Raw genomic sequence first — 19,420 nt, forward strand, 5'->3', positions numbered from 1 at the left:
TGGTTACATGGAGACCGTCGGCCATTTTAAAACTTTGATCACTGAAGTATATTTGGACATAACTGATCCTCATGCTTCAGAAAATACTCTAAACTGACCTCATTCTGGCAGGGATTACTTTCTGCTACGACAAATCTGATATTCCATATTGAAAGCATTAGAAAGGCCCATTTCTTCTTTGCATTCTCACTGCTCATGCATCAAATTGACATGTGATCTCAAAGTATTCTTTGCACTTTCATTAAGACACATTCTGCAAATGTCTGAGCTAATCATTAAAGGAGCCAATAGGATGCATTCCAGACCAAAGTTCTATGATTCTCACAGTATTTTAGGGAAGGAAGAGGTTTGTCCACAGAAAAACAAAATGTTTCAAGGGGTTTGGAAATGTCCAGTTAATCACTGGCAAAATGCTGCTTTCCTTTCTCAATTTCATAAACATTTTTATGAAATTAGGATCTTGATTCCTAACAGGATACCTGGGAGTCTTTGACATATGTTGCCATTCCTGGATTGGCGGTGGAAGTGTGTACTTTAAAACATTGTGATTTAAAGTACACCACACAAACTGCAGCAGTTTGAGAAGTAAAGCTTCCATCATCAGAATGTATAATATAAGTGCCATCCTTACCAACCATATTACATTAAGAGAATGAATTTTTTAAAAAATTCCTCACTGCACCATTCAAGATCTGACTTGGAAACATTTCACACAGAGATTAATTTACCCATTCTGAGAGGGAAAAATTAAATGTGGAATAGGATTTTTAGTCAGTTTTCAGTCAAGACAATTCCCACTATCAGTTCAGCCATACAAAGCTTCCCACATACATCACATGTTTGGAATTGTCTTGCACAGTAAGTCGGCAGTTTGGAGGAGGATGACAGTCATCGAGCACAGTCAAGGAGGAGGAAGATCGTTTCCCTTGTCAATCAAAAATCTATGATAATGACCCACAAGCGAAAAATGGAGTTAAGACCAAAATCAGATCAGCCACGATCTTATTGAATGGTGGAGCAGATCCAAAGCACCATATAAATTATGCTTTTTTTTCCCTTTCTTCAATGAACTTCCCATATTATCAGGTAAGACAATCAGCAAAACTCTGGAGGAGTCAGGAATTTCAATACAGGTGTTCTGTCAGAACAAAGGCACAATGGGAAGGGTCAGATATCATAAAGGGAGACTTAATATTTAATAAAGGCAATTTTAACTAAAACAATATCTCTATGAATCATCTATATGAAACATACCTGCTCTACATGCTTATCGAATAAACATTTACATCTGTCCAGTTCTTGATCAAACATCTCCAGCAAAGTAAAATACTTTGGACTAAAAACCTCCTTAATGGTGGGCCTATCCAGGAAAGCACCAAATACAGCTAGAAGCTTTGGGAGAAAACAGATAAACAATGATGAATATTTTTGCTTGCAATTATTGCAGTGCAGTGAAACCAAGTTATGGATTGGGTATTACATGGGCTACTTATTTATACTGTAACTTTGCAGAACGTTAAAAAAAGTATTTGCAATTACTGTAAAATGCTGTACAATGATGCCCTTCACATCCTTCATAGCCCTCATTTTTGGCTATTATTATTGTTTTGATTACAGGCAAAAGGTGGTTAAAGCACTGTACAAAGAATGCAGCAGGATCACCATATTGACAGTAGTATCAAGTGACTCCACAAGCAGCATAGTCAAATCTTACATTTAGTTTGTGGGAAACATCTCTGGTACTTCACAAAACGAGAAACTAATATGCAAGTATAGTTGCAATTCTGTATAATTCTGTAGATGCAGACCTGTCCACTTTCAAGATTCTATGCTTCGGAATGTACTTAATGGTAAGACAATAACACAATAAATTCATGAGTTTTGATGGATTGTTCTATAATTTAAGAAGTCTTAAAAAGTGCAGACCAGCTCAAGTCACTAGTGGGCATGGAAGCACACAATGGAACAGCAAGGAGTTGTTGTGTAGGAGATCTCATAGTTAGGGAAATGACAAGTATTTGTGTAACTAATATTATGATCCCTCCATGAAAATAAACACTGGTGCCAGGGTACATGATGGAGAGATGCAGAATATTCTGCCAGCTAAAGGAACTCAGCCAAATATAGTGATACACATCAGTAGCAAAAAACAAAAAGAAAACAGCTATGCAGGACTTAGAGAGAAAGGTAAAAGTAGGACGTACACTCAGATTGCTAAAGGAAGTGGATGTCAAGAAAGCAGAAGGGCATGTTATAATTTTTCAACCATTGCCAGATACCAGGGGAATGCCCAAGGTTTGGAGAATTATAAATATGACATCCGTATTCAAGGAAGGCTGTAAAGACATTCCTAGTAACCAATGGTCAGTCAGTTTATCTTCAGAGGAGGATAAGGATTTTGAAGCAATAATTAGGGAGGGGGGTGGGGGGGAAGCAAAGGCAGATTGTGTTTTACAAATTTAGTTGAATTACTTGATGAAATAATGAGGAAGGTTTCCAAAGTGAATGAAACGGTTGTTGCCTACAAGGATTTTAAGAAGTCCTTTGACTAAGTTCCAAGTAAAAGCCTGATTAAAAAATCTGAGGTTTGTGGAATAGAAGGGTCAGTCTTAGCTCAGATCAAAAATTGGTGAGGCACAGAAAACAATGAGCTATGACAAGTGGTTATTTTTCTGACGAAAAGATGGTAGACAGCGGTTTTCCCCAGGAATCGGTGCAGGAAACAAAGAAGTCCAGATCATAGACATAGAGTTTTCTTTTCTGGGCTTCTTTTGATTCATTTCAATTCCTTGGTGACTCTGTTGATGGTGTGAGGCTGTGGATACACCATTTCTCAGTCCTTCATTCATTGGTTAAAGATACAGTGCCTCTAAAGATACTTTTTCCCTTCCATCAGGGGATTGCAGAGTTAATAGCTTACAGATAAAAGGGGAATAGCTAACCAGTCAGGACTTTTTTAAAATTTTTAAATGTTTATATGCAGGAGTGAGAGAGACAGAGATAGATTCTTTAATCTTCCCAGGCTGAATTGCCCATATCCAGGATTGTAGCCATCTTCCCAGGAGTCAATCAAGTGGCTGTTACAATGCGGAGCACAAAACAATTGTGCTAATTGAAAAGCCAACCGAAGAGCACCACTGGGAAAACTAAACACCCGTGGGCTGTCTGTAATTCTACATCATTGTTCAAACAATATGGCATTGTATATATAAAGTTCACAAGGTGCTCCAGTAACTTATTTTGAAGACCACAAATATTTTCTTGCATGCCTTCCTCGGTTTAAAACACGTTTTCCCAATTTTTATTCCACAGTTCAAAAAGGTAATCTTTACATAACTTGGAGATATAGAGTCACAAAGATGTACAGCACGGAAACAGACCCTCCAGTCCAACTTGTCCATGCCGACCAGATATCCTAACCTAATCTAGTCCGATTTGCTGACACTTAGCCCATATCCCCCCAAACCCTTCCTATTCATATACCTGGCCAGATGCCTTTTAAATATTGCAATTGCACCAGTCTCCATCGCTTCCTCTGGCAGCTCAATTCATACGTGCATCACCTTCTGCATGTAAAAGTTGCCCCTTAGGTCTCCTTTAAATCTTTCCCTTCTCACCCGAACCTATACCCTCTAGTTCTGGACTCCCCAACCCCAGGGAAAAGGCTTTGTCTATTTATCCTATCCATACCCCTCATGATTTTATAAACGTCTATAAGGTCACCCCTCAGCACCAAGGTTCAAGGGAAAACAGATCCAGCCTGTTCAGCCTCTTCCTATAAATCAAATCCTCCAACCCTGGCAACATCCTTGTAAATTTTTTCTGAACCCTTTCAAGTTTCACAACATCCTTCCGATAGGAAGGGGACCAGAATTGCATGCAATTTTCCAAAAATCGCCTAACCAATGTCCTGTACAGCTGCAACATGACCTCTCAACTCCTGTACTCAATACTCTGACCAATAAAGGAAAGCATACCAAACATCTCCTTCACTATCCTATCGACCTGCGACTCTACTTTCAAGGAGCTATGAACATGTACTCCAAGGTCTCCTTATTCAGCAACACTCCCTAGGACCTGAACATTAAATCCTGCTAAGATTTGCTTTCCAAAAATGCAACACCTCACATTTATCTAAATTAAACTCCATCTGCCACTTCTCAGCCCATTGGCCCATCTGACCAACATCCCATTGTAATCTGAGGTAACATTCTTTGCTGTCCATTACACCTCCAATTTTGGGGTCATCTATAAACTTACCAACTCTACCTCTTATGCTCACATCCAAATCACTTACATAAATGATGAAAAGTAGTGGACCCAACACCAATCTTTGTGGCACTCCACTGGTCACAAGCCTCCAATCTGAAAAACAACCCTCCACCACCACCTTCAGTCTTCTACCTTTGAGCCAGTTCTGTATCCAAATGGCTAGTTCTCCCTGTATTCCATGAGATCTAACCTTGCTAACCAGTCTCTCGTGGGAACCTTGTTGAAAGCTTTACTGAAGTCCATATAGATCATGTCTGGTGCTCTGCCCTCATCAATCCTCTTTATTATTTCTTCAAAAAACTCAGTCAAGTTTATGAGGCATGATTAATGCATATCTACACAATTAACCCTTTTGTATAAAGGTAAACGTTCAAAATGTTTATTCAAGCATGGGAACTCAAACTCATACATCAAAATAATAAAATAGAAAAAATGTAACTTAAAAAGCAACGACAGTTTTTCCTTCTACTGTCATTTTAAACAAATCCATACCTTAAAAGCAGCCTCCAACCCGGAGCAATCTTGAAATGCTGCACACAGAATGGTCCCAAGCTGCCGATCAAAATCCACAATTTGTTCTTTAAACATATTGTAGTCTTTTTCAAAATCCTGTCAGGCAGAATGCATCAAAATTAAGTCAACTAAACCTAACCGATCTGAGTGGATAATCTGCTTTATGAAAGTAATCTAAAAATAATCAATATTAAAGGAATGTGAACACAAAAGGCCGGAAAACTTTGATTTTCTGCTGACAGTCAAATCCTAATGCCTGACAAACAAATCTTGTTTGATAGATTCATAGAATCATAGAAATGTACAGCATGGAAACAGACCCTTTGGTCCAACTTGTCCATACTGACCAGATATCCCAACCCAATCTAGTCCCACCTGCCAGAACCCGGTCCATATCCCTCCAAACCCTTCCTATTCATATATCCATCCAGATGCCTTTTAAATTTTGCAATTATACTAGCCTCCATCACTTCCTCTGGCAGCTCATTCCATACACGGACCACCCTCTGCATGAAAAAGTTGCCCCTTAGGTCTCTTTAAATCTGTCCCCTCTCACCCTAAACCTATGCTCTCTAGTTCTGGACTCACCACCCCAGGCAAGAGACTGTGTCTATTTATCCTGTCCATGCTCCTCATGATTTTATAAACCTCCATAACGTCACCCCTCAGCCTCCGACACTCCAGGAAAACAGCCCCAGCCTGTTCAACCTCTCTCATAACATTATTTTGGAAGAGTTTTAAAAATCATTTTTAATGCATCATTACCAATTGTCAAAAAATATTTCTATTGCATTGTTGTAGTTTCTTATCTAAAACTAATCCTTTCAACAATTTTCTGACATCAAAAAAACTGTACTTTCAGTTCACTCGAGGCTAATTTCATCTATGAGTTACAGCAGTTATCATTTTAATACTGTAGAATGAACACAAAGTTGAGGCTAAGAACTTTCTAAAGTTTTTTTTGCTTTTAGACATGAACCATGAATGTAACAACGGTGGACAAAATGATGAGCAACAGGCAAAACGTAAGACCATTTGGCTCCTTGAGCCCACTCCCTCAACAATACAGTCATGGTCTCCTGGCATTTGCATCACTTTCTGCTGACTCCCCACATTCCTCAATTCCTCAAGAGAATAAAAGCCTATTATTCTCAGTCAGTTGTTAACACACTTGACCATGGAACATCTATAAAATTCTGGATGAAAAATGTTTTCCTCATCCCAATACTAAATGATTGGTCCTTTCCCCTACTATGGTGTCTTTGCAATTCAGAATCTTGTATGATTCAATGACATCATTTCTCATTCGTTTGAACTCCACAGAATGCAGGCCCAATTTATTTTGTCTGTCAAGATAGGATACTTCTCTTATTCCAGGAAGGCATCATGAAAATCATCTTACCACTTCAAGTCACAGAGATGTACAGCACGGAAACAAACCTTTCAGTCCAACTCGCCCATGCCAACGAGACATCCGAACCTAATCTAGTCCCATTTGCCAGCACTTGGCCCATATTCCTTCCAATTCATGTACCCATCCAGACGCAGACAAGGATGCCCTGTGGCATGGCACATTGGTAAGAGCAAGCAGATGCTATGGCAAAGGATGAATAGGCAACGCACAACGATCACTAGACAGGAGTGTTCCCTCCCAGTCGGGACATTCGGCCTCAGACCTTCAGGTGACCATCCTCTAAGGCGGACTTCAGGACCAGCAACAACAAAAAGTGGCCGAGCAGAGGCTGATAGCCAAGTTCAGTACCCATGGGGATGGCCTTAACTGGGACTTTGGGTTCATGTCACACTACAGGTGACCCCAAGTGAACTATACATTCTCTCTCTCTCACACACTCCTACATACTCTCACACTCATGCAGACCCTCTCTTATCCATAAGCTTTCTCTCACGCCCACAAATATGCACCCCCCGCACTCTCGCCCATGCACGCAACCTCTCACAGGCTTATAGCCCATCACACATACACATATACTTCACCAAGCTTACACACACTCTTTCACATGCACTCATGCCCACATGCACAAACCCTGTCTCTCCTGCACAAGCACACATATAAGTTTATGCGGTGAATTTGTATTTGCAGAATTACATTTTATTTTGTTCAAAAACTGCATAAATCCAAATAATATTCTGTAAGTCCCACTTTAGAAATAGAATCAGTCTGACTCAGCATTGCGACCACAGACAGACTTTAACCTCACACCTTTAATGCATTGTCTGAGCCGAGATGGCACCCATTGATAGAAAGGTTGAAGCTATCTTGAGAATGTAACTTAAAAGGAGCTTGGGATTTACGTATTAAAAGAACTGAAACTAGCATATCCCATTCTAAAAGATGAAAGACTTTATCTAAACTTGTTTAATATATCATTACAGCTCCATGACACTGTAACCATTTTGCTTTAAATTCTTCGTTTTATGGTCCTAATTGACAACCACCTAATGAAAAGGCAGCACCTCAAAAGCTATTGCTTCCAAATAAACCTGTTAGACTATAATCTGGTGATGTGTGATTTTTAACTCAATTAAATGCAGCAGCCTGGATAATTATTGCTAGATTCTCCTCAATGCCAGTACACCCTTCCTAATGTGGGAAGTAAATACAATATTTCAAAGTCAGCTCAAACACTCAGGGTTACTGCTTTTATGTTTGACATGTCTGTACACATAAAACCAGTATTCCAATGAGCTTTAGGTTGCCTTTGCAAATCAATTTTATCATGTCTTATCCAATTGGACCATTAAACAAAACTCCCACCAGGTCCCATCCTCTGACCAACCCTCCATCATACCCTTTCAATGCTCACCCGTTTAGACTGTATTCACACTTTATATTCTTTTATTCCAACTGTTAACTTATGTATCCTTATCCTGAACTGTATCTACCATAACTTGTTCACTCACTTTAGCTGATGACTTGTTACAGTTCCTCAATCTCTTCTTCACAATTCACTACAGAAATCACTATTAACAACATAACAACATTATCCTACTAGGTAACATCATCAGTGGGCCTCAGGCGAAACATTTGGAAATGTACCTGCCAGCTCAGCGAGCAAACCTACATCCAAAACCTCAATCTGAGCTACAAATCTTCTCAAAACTCGCAAATGGCAATGATATTTGTTTGTCAATGTTTTCATCACAGTGTTTGTCTATTTAAAGACATCGTAAAACCAAGTATAAAAGAATGTCATATTATTTTTTTGTTGTAGGGTAAATCTGCTTTGATTGGCTTCAACACCAAGTTGAACAACAGTGGGCTGGGGTCCAAGCCTCAGCAGACCATAGCTTTCACTTCTAATTTTCTTCAGCTACCAGCACAGCATTCTGATAAACTGGGGAGGGTTTGGTGCAATAAGACCGAGGTGCCCTCGTGCACCAGTTATTGAAAGTAAGCATGCCAGTGCAGCTGGCAGTGAAATAGGCAAATGGTATATCAGCCTTCATATTAACAGAATTTAAGTACAAGAGCAGGTACGCCTTGCCACAGGCTATTTTTTATATTTAAAAAAAATCAACGTTATGACACATTTCCAGGGTGGGGTGAACTTGAATCCAGACCTTCTGGTCCAGAGGTTGGGAATAAGACCACAGCATCACAAAAGTCCTTGACAAATAGTTTTTTCAATTCAATAATATGGTACAATCAATTTCTCAAAACAACAAATCTTAGACATTTAGGAAGGAATGTCTATAAATCAGACTCTCTTGAGAAAGTTAATTTTACAAATGTCAACTTCAACTTAAGGACTCCAAGCAATCATCTCAACGAAGCTGCTGAGTCTCAACTTCAAGTAAATCAGCATAGTAGATTAGATTAGATTCCCTGCAGTGTGGAAACAGGCTCTTCTGCCCAACAGGTTCACACTGACCCTCTGAACAGTAAACCTTCCCCCCCACCCCCCCACCCCCAGCCCACCCCTACCCCCCCAGACCCCCTTCCCTCTGACTAATGCACCTAACGCCTATGGACAATTTAGCATGGCCGATTCACCTAACCTGCACATCTTCAGAGTGTGGGAGGAAACTGGAGCACCTAGAGGAAACCCACGCAGACACGGGAAGAATGTGCAAACTCCACACAGACAGTTGGCTGAGGTTGGAATCGAACCTGGGTCTCTGGGGCTCTGAGGCAGCAGTGCTAACCACTGAGCCACCGTGCCACCTGTTAACTGTAAAAATACAGCATTGAAAGAACAGTACTATAGTCCCAAAATACAGAAGTGGTTCTACAATTCACTACTTCAAATAGCTAATAGTACATCAAGAAATGGGTCCAAATATTTCTCTACCTAATCAAAAATGATAATTCATTCACAACCTCATATTTAATATAATCAGCCTGACCTCATTATAATTTGAGTATATTTGGGATGAGAAATTAATTTGCGAAGTGTAGCACATCTACATTCTCTCAGTAAATCACACTCTATTTCTATGGTTATGAAGTTAATAGTCCTACAAGCATGAGTCATGAGCACAAAGTTGAGTGGATCTGCTGAATGGAGTGGCTTGTTATACAGATTGACAACACAAATTTAGAGAGTGGCAATTCATTGCAGAGGGGAAAGAATTACAAAATGATTTAAACAAAGACAAAAAAACCCACCAGTTAATTAACTCCAAGGGAATAAAATCAAAATTAACTAATTTGGGGTTTCCAATATTAAACAGATTTGGACTGCATTAATTAAAAGTATATAAATAAAATTGCAATAAATAGGAGTTTAGAAAATACTAACTTTAAAATTTTATTTATAAAACAAGCAACAGTTTTTAAGTAAAATAATCTGGCAATTCATACACCATTTACAAATTCCAGGAGGCTTCAAGTGTCTTGAATCACCACACATGCAGCAAGAATCCTTGGTTACCTAAACTCAGAGTTTCTAAGCTTCAGGAGTGGCTGATAAATGGGAAAATGAATTCCTCAGGGCACATGTTCCAGGAGGTGAGGTTTAGATTTAGATTTTACCATCAAATGTACTCAAGTACAGAAGTGCAGCAGTACAGTGAAAAGTGTACAATGGCACCATGTGCTGTGCCAACTTAGGTACAGTGTAACAGGTGCAAAAAAAACTTACATACAAAGTAGTAAAAGAGAGAACAAAGGTAAGAAGTTAAGCATTACAAATTTTCATTGAATAAGTAGCGATAGCCTTGCAGCTAAGGAGAATTCAGAATGCCTGCTCATGGTTGGCCATCCAGCAATGTGGGCAAAGGCAGGCAGTGCTAAACCCTCTGGGAACATTCAAGCTTGCTTTCAGTGCTGAACATCAGCTACAGTGTTTACATCATGCGGATAGAGAGAACATAGCTGCAGCATCATGTGACAAATAACTGCATTCGCTGGGTACAATGAAGTGAAGAAATGCCGACATAATGAGGAATTTGCCGTTTGGGAGAAGACTGGCCTTTCCATTGTGCCTTAGTTCCAGGATAAAGAACATCACTGAATGGGCTCAGAACATCTTTGTGCAGGAAGAGTGAACACCTAGAACATACAGACAGGCTGGAAAGAATGAAACCAGTAGAAAGGAGTGGTAGTACTACATGTCATATTGGATTCCAGTTACCAATCACTGATAGCTTGTCGTTGGGGTATAATGCTGCTCCCTCCTTCCTTTTTCTGCTGAGTCAGAGCCTATTGAATTAATCATGATTGAAGATGGATTGCCAGTGAGCCGTAATAGGAAGAGGCAGTTCATAGCATGACAACGATAGATAATTGACAAGTTACATTTACTAATTAGGCATAATTCCTTAGGAATTACCAGGTGCCAAAGATAACACGTCTGTTTCCATCACAGCTAAAGTACTTGATTTGCCAGAGAATGAGAGATGTCACTAGTTTGGGGAGAGTTGCAATTGAGACTTTAATGCAAATTCACATTGACTATTTCAATACCATTGTCTCATCCCACACAATGAAGGTTTAGGAAGAAGGGCAGAATCTCAAAAGATAGAAATCTTAAATTAGTCACATTGCCAACAATAATAAATACAGATACAGTCAATGCAGTGAAAAACAGTTAATGCATGAGTGGAGTAAATGATGGAGGAGGAATTATTCCAAATTTCTAGGATATTACAACCAACTCTGGGACAGGAAAGGTTGCACAAATCAGGTGAGCTGCAGCTCAACAGGACATGACTCAATGTCATCATAGAAGGTTAACTACTGTTGTAGCAATGGGTTTAAATTGACAAAATGAAAATTTAAAGAGGAAATACAGGGTGCTAAAGGAGCACTGAGGAATACAAACAGCACTGGTATGAAAAGTAGCTCTGAGATAGAAGGGGAGAAAAGTGGGGATGGGAGCACAGGAAATATTGAGATGGCTATAGAGTGCAGGTGTAAAAATGCCTGATAAAGTCATTGAGATGTATAGCATGGAAACAGACCCTTCAGTCCAATTCGTCCATGCTGACCAGATATCCTACATTAATCTAGTCCCGTTTGCCAGCACTTGACCCATATCACTTTCAATCTTCCCTATTCATACACCTATCCAGATGCCTTTTAAATGCTGTAACTGTACCAGCCTCCACCACTTTCTCCAGCAGCTCATTCCATATACGCAGCACTCTCTGCATGAAAAAGTTGCCCCTTAGGTCCCTTTTAAACCTGTCCCCTCTCAACCTAAAGGTATGCCCTCTATTTCTGGACTCCCCCAAGCCAGGGAAAATACTTTGTCCATTTGCCCTGTCTATGCCCCTCATGATTTTATAAGCCTCTGTAAGGTCACCCCTCAGCCTCCAATGCTCCAGGGAAAACAGCCCCAGCCTATTCAGCCTTTATCTATAGCTCAAACTCTCCAAACCTGGCAACATCCTTGAAAACCTTTTTTGAAACCTTTCAAGTTTCACAACATCCTTCCTATAGCAGGGAGACCAGAATTGCACACAGTATTCCAAAAACGGCCTAACCAATGTCCTGTACAGCTGGAGCATGACCTCCCAACTCTCATACTCAATGCTCTGACCAATAAAGGAAAACATACTAAACGCCTTCTTCACTATCCTATCTACCTGCGACTCCACTTTCAAGGAACTGTGCACCTGCACCCCGAGGTCCTGCCCTGATTCACGTTTCTAAAACGCAGCACTTCACCCTTATCGAAATTAACTCCAACTGCCACTTCTCAGCCCATTAGCCCATCTGATCAAGATCCTGTTGTATGCTGAGGTAGCCTTCTTCACTGTCCACAACACCTCCAATTTTGATGTTATCTGCAAACATACTAACTATACCTCCTATGTTCATGAAGGATGGCTGCTGAGCTGAGGGCAATAGCAGGATGACTCAGTTGCAATAATGGATTCCTGTTCAAAAAAAAGACAAGAATGCACACTAAATATTCGAGGTGACAATGTACCATAAATAACTAATATTAAAATCCACTTTCTAGGTCAAAGCTTTACCAAATTGTAGGGGTAGACTTGCATGTGAATAACATTTTAAAGGGTTGAAATCCACAGTTGCTTATCACATCATTGCATGCTTACTGCAGTACATCAACTGATTACAGAGCCACCAGGCTGGAAACTGTAGATACCAGCTATACCAGAAAAAAACCCAGCACATTATGACCCAAAACAAATTTTTAATATTCTGTGCAATCATGAGAAGCTAAACAGTCACCTTTGAACGGTTGAGTTTGCAACATGGTAGGTTTGACATCAATTGGATGTTTTTTTTGGCCAAATATCAGGGCTGTCTTTAAGTCAAGATCAAGTGTTACACAACATATGATTATTCAGCAAGAATAGGTAAGATAAAAAGGTGAGGTACTTGAACTGATCGAAGACATTAGGGTGTAACTGAATGGAGCCCTCGAAGTCAAGGAAGAAAGCAGGTGGGCAAGAAGAGGACATAATTTTGGGGATTGAAATTTCAATTTTCCAATATCAACTTGTGTTCCTGAAACAAAGTAGGTGTCATTGCAGCCCTGCATCAAGCATCATGTTACCCCGTGGTGGAAAATTTACCATTCATTTGCAGAGGATGAACATTCACCAAATGGGAATTAGTGAGTAGTGCACAAGTAATTTCTGCCTCCTGTTTTCCAACAGACTAAAGGTGGTGGGTGCCAAGCAAAGGGGAGGGTACGAGGAGAAGGAAGACCACCTATAGTGGCAAAGACAGGGGAGGACAGCGTAAAGGCACAAGGACTGTGGTCGTGGCCAGGTGTCTTTTGACCAGGCAATCTTAGTCAAGTAAGAGAATCTCTGATTGCTGTCCATGTGGAAGAGGACACCTGTCCTTCTTGGATAGTCTGGAGAGAACCTGCAGAGAGACCTGCAGGATCACTGTTTATATGCATACATGTTTCTGAAGGGTAGGAGGAAGCAGTGTGGCGGTTCCAGGAAGATGATTCCTCTAGGGCAGCGGAGTGCGTTGAGTGGGGGTGCAGGGCACAGTGGTTTCAGTTCACAAAAGCTATGAAAAGAGATAGAGCTTGCAGTTCAAGAAAACAACTGTTTACTGGCCTTGTCGGTGGAAGAATTCACTGTCAACCTCCTGCCACTTCTCTCTGCTTGCAGATGCTGGATGCTTACATGTGAGATTACGACTATCCACGGCAGAATGACATTGAATTAAGTTAAAGCAAAGGCAACATTTCCTATTTCCCCCCACCACACGATTAGAAAGAAAATAAGAATTAGTTGTGTAAAATCTGCCTAAGTGAACATGTATCCCATGACATTTTGTTATTGAGTACGGAGAAAAATTCATGTGAACTTTCCAAAGTTTATATTTTTCCCATAATTTATTGTAATTTGTACTATGCAAAGACGTACAACGAATGATCCTGTATTGCTAGGTAATGCTCGAGTAATTCATGTCTGCAGACCACGTATGCTAGGATACCAGACCAAACAAACAATTCAATTCAGTAGGTCATGCCAAAGTGTCACAACAATAAAGATCGTAAATAGCATCTCTTTAAAATACAACTGCAAAGTTGGCTACACCATCAACCTCAGGAACAGGTTGTGTTAATGTTCAATCCTGCATACAAAAGAGTATTATGTACAAAATTCCTGGAGGAAGTAAACTATGCCCGACCTTTCTGGTTTTCACTTGGATTTAACTGGTGGAGAAGAGGTTTTCAAAATGGCACCATTAAGTACTTCATTAGCATTCTGTTGTAATAGTGTAGCTAAATTAATTTTTCAGATGACCCCGTGGCACCATGTCGTCTGTGCTAGTTGGACTCTTAATCACCTGAAGGTAGATTTGCTGCCACCATTTCCCAACAGGTTGCAGTCATGGAATCTGCTTTGTCAAGGATGGAAGAAAACTACTTGATACTCTTGTTTTAAATTAGATGCAGTTTATTGTACAATAGCAATCAGGTACAAGTTTTGTTAGAATAATATACATTGTCACTAAGAATATAGAGAGACCAAGGATAATAGATCTGTTCCATTCAAAACTGAAAATCATCTGCCTTTCCCCAACCAAGCCTTATCCCGCCATCAGGTTGGGTGGAGCTTAATGCACTTTCAACATTAATCCCTTCAGCACTATTACCTTCTACAACACATTCTGGCTCGCAACATTTATCAGAGTGGGATAAATTTTACTGGCATTATTTTCATTCAATGTTAATCCTCATCAGCATTTCCTTTTTATTAACATCTCAATATATTTTTGAAAATGCTTTACTAATATTCTCAAATTTCAACACTATAATCTTACAGCTGTCTTCATTCCAACCATAAGGCTGAGACAGCCAAAAAAAATTATATTAAGAAGCTTGAATTCTATTCATGAAAAGCAGCAAAAATATGTCGATTGTTTAATGTACAATTTTTAATTTTCAAGATGACACAGGCATCTGTCAACACAAAGCACAAAATACTGCTACATAAGTAGGTACACTGTAAAGTTATTACTTAAAAATAAAAACCTGGTTGAAAGTGATATTTAAACAAGCACCAGTGACTGCTAAATACAACTGAATATTTTTGTTACAAAATCACTTCCAAAGGGATGTAATAAAGTTACATCAAACTTGCGAATTCCAAATTAATCTGAATTTCTTATTTAAGTAAAATCTTATTACATTTATTATGGGTATTATCATTAAATGGTCACCGTAGAGGTCAATTTATTTGATTTCATTTTGTTAGTTATGATAGTTCTACCTTTGAAACATAATTTGTTGTTCTTTTCCCACATTCCTTCACATTTCCCACACAAACACTCAACTTGTTTTCAAACGATCTTACTGATTTGACATTCCAGGGAATTCAATTTTGTGGTGCATTTAACTTTGTGAGATACAGCAGTATATCTGTGTGGTTATATTAATCGACTAAAACAAAATGTAGCAGAGACATAAACGCAGGTTTCTCTGCCCTTGCAATGCACAAAGTAAAAATCACAACCTAATTCAGAATTTATACCTGCAAAGGGGACGGATGGATGTGCACTGGGATTCGAGGCAAGGATTCCAGAACTTGCACCATTGCCATTTTAAATGCCTCTGGAATCAACTGGACTCGAAAAGTCTGTCCAAAGATTGCATCAAATTGCACATCCTTTTTTTTTACCTTCAGGAGGGCATATATAGCTAAATGCCGGTGCAAGTGCACATAAATAATCTAACATTAGAAATACTCCACATGAAGAATTCTCCAGATAGACACCTTTGCGCCACCTGAAGTCTAAGTTAGAATTTTTAGAATTTTGACTGGGACTTGAGTGGCCAGCAATTCTATATGCTGGTTAATGTAGTTTGCAGATCTTAAACCAGATTAGGCTTGTAAACTAACAATATGTAAATGGTGATGCTGTCATTAATGTACAAATCAATCAACTTGTGGAAAGGAAATACTATTCAAAGTTTGTGTGAAGATTTGTAGCTCGGGTGCTTGTTGTAGTGGTTCTGTTCGCCGAGCTGGAAGTTTTAGTTGCAAACGTTTCGTCCCCTGGCTAGGAGACGTCATCAGTGCTCTGGAGCCTCCTGCGAAGCGCTTCTTTGATGTTTCTTCCTGCATTTATAGTGGTCTGTCCTTGCCGCTTCCGGGTGTCAGTTTCAGCTGTCCGCTGTAGTGATTTGTGTATTGGGTCCAGGTCGATGTGTCTGTTGATGGAGTTTGTGGATGAATGCCATGCCTCTAGGAATTCCCTGGCTATTCTCTGTCTGGCTTGCCCTATGATAGTAGTTTTTTCCCAAGGGTACACCACAAGGGTACACAGAAAAACAACACACACAGGCCAAGTCCTAAACTATGAAAGTAACCACCCCAACACACACAAACGAAGCTGCATCAGGACACTATTCAAAAGAGCTACAACACACTGCAGTACACCAGAACTGCGAAAAGAGGAAGAAGAACACCTATACAAGGTATTCGCCAAAAACGGATACCCGCGCAACTTTATCAACAGATGCCTAAGAGATAGACCACGGAATGAGGACATGCCACAACCTAAAGGACTAGCCACACTACCATACATCAGGAGCGTTTCAGAACTGACAGCCAGACTACTGCGACCCCTAGGACTCATAACGGCACACAAACCAACAGCCACGCTCAGACAATAACTTACTAGAACAAAGGAGCCAATACCCAACATGAGCAAAACTAATGTAGTTTATAAAATACCATGCAAGGACTGCACAAAACACTATATAGGACAAACAGGAAGACAACTAACAATCCGCATACATGAACACCAACTAGCCACGAAACGACACGACCAGCTATCCCTAGTAGCCACACACTCAGACAACAAGCAACATGAATTCGACTGGGAAAACACTACTATCATAGGGCAAGCCAGACAGAGAACAGCCAGGGAATTCCTAGAGGCATGGCATTCATCCACAAACTCCATCAACAGACACATCGACCTGGACCCAATATACAAATCACTACAGCGGACAGCTGAAACTGGCACCCGGAAGCGGCAAGGACAGACCACTATAAATGCCGGAAGAAACATCAAAGAAGCGCTTCGCAGGAGGCTCCAGAGCACTGATGATGTCTCCTAGCCAGGGGACGAAACGTTTGCAACTAAAACTTCCAGCTCAGCAAACAGAACCACTACAGGAAATACTATCCATGGCTCAGTCATTAGTGTTGCGAATTATCATCTTATGGATTTCTGAAATTGCTTTGCTTCATTTATATTTTGTACAGAAAGTTAAGTCTAATAATTAATAACACAAATATCCTTTCAGTTGCAAAATTGCCATTAATGACTGCCAAACAACCTCAGATCTGCAAACTGAATGATAAGGAGTGTGGAGTCGCAATATTTAAAAGTTGAGTTGTTATTGCTGGGATTTTAAATAAGTTTGATTTTTTTTTAAATGTACTTTTCCTTTCTCTCTCTCTCAAATGTTTTTCCTGCCTGCTTTTCTTTATATACTTCACTTGATACAGATTCACACTTCTCCTCAGTCATGGTGCTGATTATTTTACAATCATTAAATGTTAGTGGTTAAGGAAATGCACTGCTGATTTTCTTGTTCAGAAAGGTCTCAAAATGCCTTGTTGCCTGCAGTATGTCATCAGCTTCTAATTCCAGAAATATGCTAGTCAAAAACAATTTAAGCTGAAGGGTACAGATAAGAGAGACTGTTGCAGCAAATTTCAGTCTGTTGCGTTCACCTGCTCCTGAGGAAATGCAATATCCAGCATGCTCCACAGAAATCAATGACTGAGAAGTGAAACATGCAATTGGCACATTTTAGAAAGAAGAATTGTACAAATATAACAAGTAAAAGCAAAATTAAGAAACATAGAGTCATAGAGATGTACAGCATGGAAACAGACCCTTCGGTCCGATCTGTCCATGCCAACCAGATATCCCAACCCAATCTAGACCCACCTGTCAGCACCTGGCCCATATTCCTCCAAACCCTTCCTATTCATATACCCATCCAAATGCCCCTTAAATGTTGCAATCATACCAGCCTCCACCACATCCTCTGGCAGTTCATTCCATACACGTACCATCCTCTGTGTGAAAAAGTTGCCCCTTAGGTCTCTTTTATATCTTTCTCCTCTCACCCTAAACCTATGCCCTCCAGTTCTAGTCTCCCCAACCCCAGGGAAAAGACTTTGTCTATTTATCCTATCTATGCCTCTCATAATTTTGTAAACCTCCATAAGGTCACCCCTCAGCCTCCGATACTTCAGAGAAAACAGCACCAGCCGGTTCAGCCTCTCCCTGTAGCTCAGATCCTCCAATCCTGGCAACATCTTTATAAATCTTTTCTGAACCCTCTGATAGGAAGGAGACCAGAATTGCACACAATATTCCAACAGTGGCCGAACCAATGTTCTGTACAGCTGCAACATGACCTTCCAAATCCTGTACTCAATACTCTGACCAATAAAGAAAAGCATACCAAACACCTTCTTCACTATTCTATCTACCTGTGACTCCACTTTCAAGGAGCTATGAACCTGCACTCCAAGGTCTCTTTGTTCAGCAACACTCCCTAGGACTTTACCATTAAGTATATAAGTCCTGCTAAGATTTGCTTTCCCAAAATGCACCACCTTGCATTTCTCTGAATTAAACTCCATCTGCCACTTCTCAGCCCATTGGCCAGATCCTGTTGTAATCTGAGGTAACCCTCTTCGCTGTCCAATACACCTCCAATTTTGGTGTCATCTGCAAACTTACTAACTGTAACTCTTATGCTCGCATCCAAATCATTTATGTAAATGACAAAAAGTAGACGGCCCAGCACCGATCCTTGTGGCACTCCACAGGTCACAGGCCTCCAGTCTGATAAACAACCCTCCACCACCACCACCCTCTGTCTTCTACCTTTGAGCCAGTTCTGTATCCAAATGGCTAGTTCTCCCTGTATTCCATGAGATCTAACCTTGCCAATCAATCTTCCATGGGGAACCTTGTTGAAGGTCTTTACTGAAGTCCATATAGATCACATCTACCACTCTGCCCTCATCAATCCTCTTTGTTACTTCTTCAAAAACTCAATCAAGTTTGTGAGATTTGTTTTCCCATGCACAAAGCCATGTTGATTATCCCTACTAATTAGTCCTTGCCTTTCCAAATACATGTACATTCTGTCCCTCAGGACTCCCTCCAACAACTTGCCCATGTCAGGTTCACTGGTCTATAGTTCCCTGGCTTGTCCTTACCACCCTTCTTAAACAGTGGCACCACGTTAGCCAACCTCCAGTCTTCAGGCACTTCACCTGTGACTATCCATGATATAAATATCTCAGCAAGAGGCCCAGCAATCACTTCTCTAGCTTCCCACAGTGTTCTAGGGTGCACCTGATCAGGACCTGGGGATTTTTCCACTTTTATGCGTTTCAAGACATCTAACACTTCCTCCTCTGTAATCTGGACATTTTGGAAGATGTCACCATCTATTTCCCTACAGTCTATATCTTCCATGTTCTTTTCCACAGTAAATACTGATGCAAAGTATTCATTTAGTATCTCCCCATTTTCTGTGGCTCCACACAAAGGCTGCCTTTCTGATCTTTGAGGGATCCTATTCTCTCCCTAGTTACCCTTTTGTCCTTAATGTATCTGTAAAACCTCTTTGGATTCTCCTTAATTCTATTTGCCAAAGCTATCTCATGTCCCCTTTTTGCCTCC

The 19,420-nt window shown here is 40.2% G+C and overlaps 1 protein-coding gene across 1 annotated transcript in view; it reads right to left on the reverse strand.

The window, feature by feature from the left end:
* LOC132816011 (dynein axonemal heavy chain 11-like) overlaps positions 1-19,420 on the reverse strand; it is a 417,048-nt gene that overhangs the window by 370,000 nt on the left and 27,628 nt on the right. The window contains exons 7-8 of the mRNA XM_060825416.1: positions 4,765-4,881; positions 1,255-1,392 (exon numbers count right to left, since the gene is read on the reverse strand). Of these exons, the coding sequence (XP_060681399.1) occupies positions 1,255-1,392; positions 4,765-4,881 (255 nt within the window). The remainder of the gene's footprint in view (positions 1-1,254; positions 1,393-4,764; positions 4,882-19,420) is intronic.

The sequence above is a fragment of the Hemiscyllium ocellatum genome, chromosome 5 (genome assembly GCF_020745735.1).
Source record: "Hemiscyllium ocellatum isolate sHemOce1 chromosome 5, sHemOce1.pat.X.cur, whole genome shotgun sequence".
Classification (NCBI taxonomy): domain Eukaryota; kingdom Metazoa; phylum Chordata; class Chondrichthyes; order Orectolobiformes; family Hemiscylliidae; genus Hemiscyllium; species Hemiscyllium ocellatum.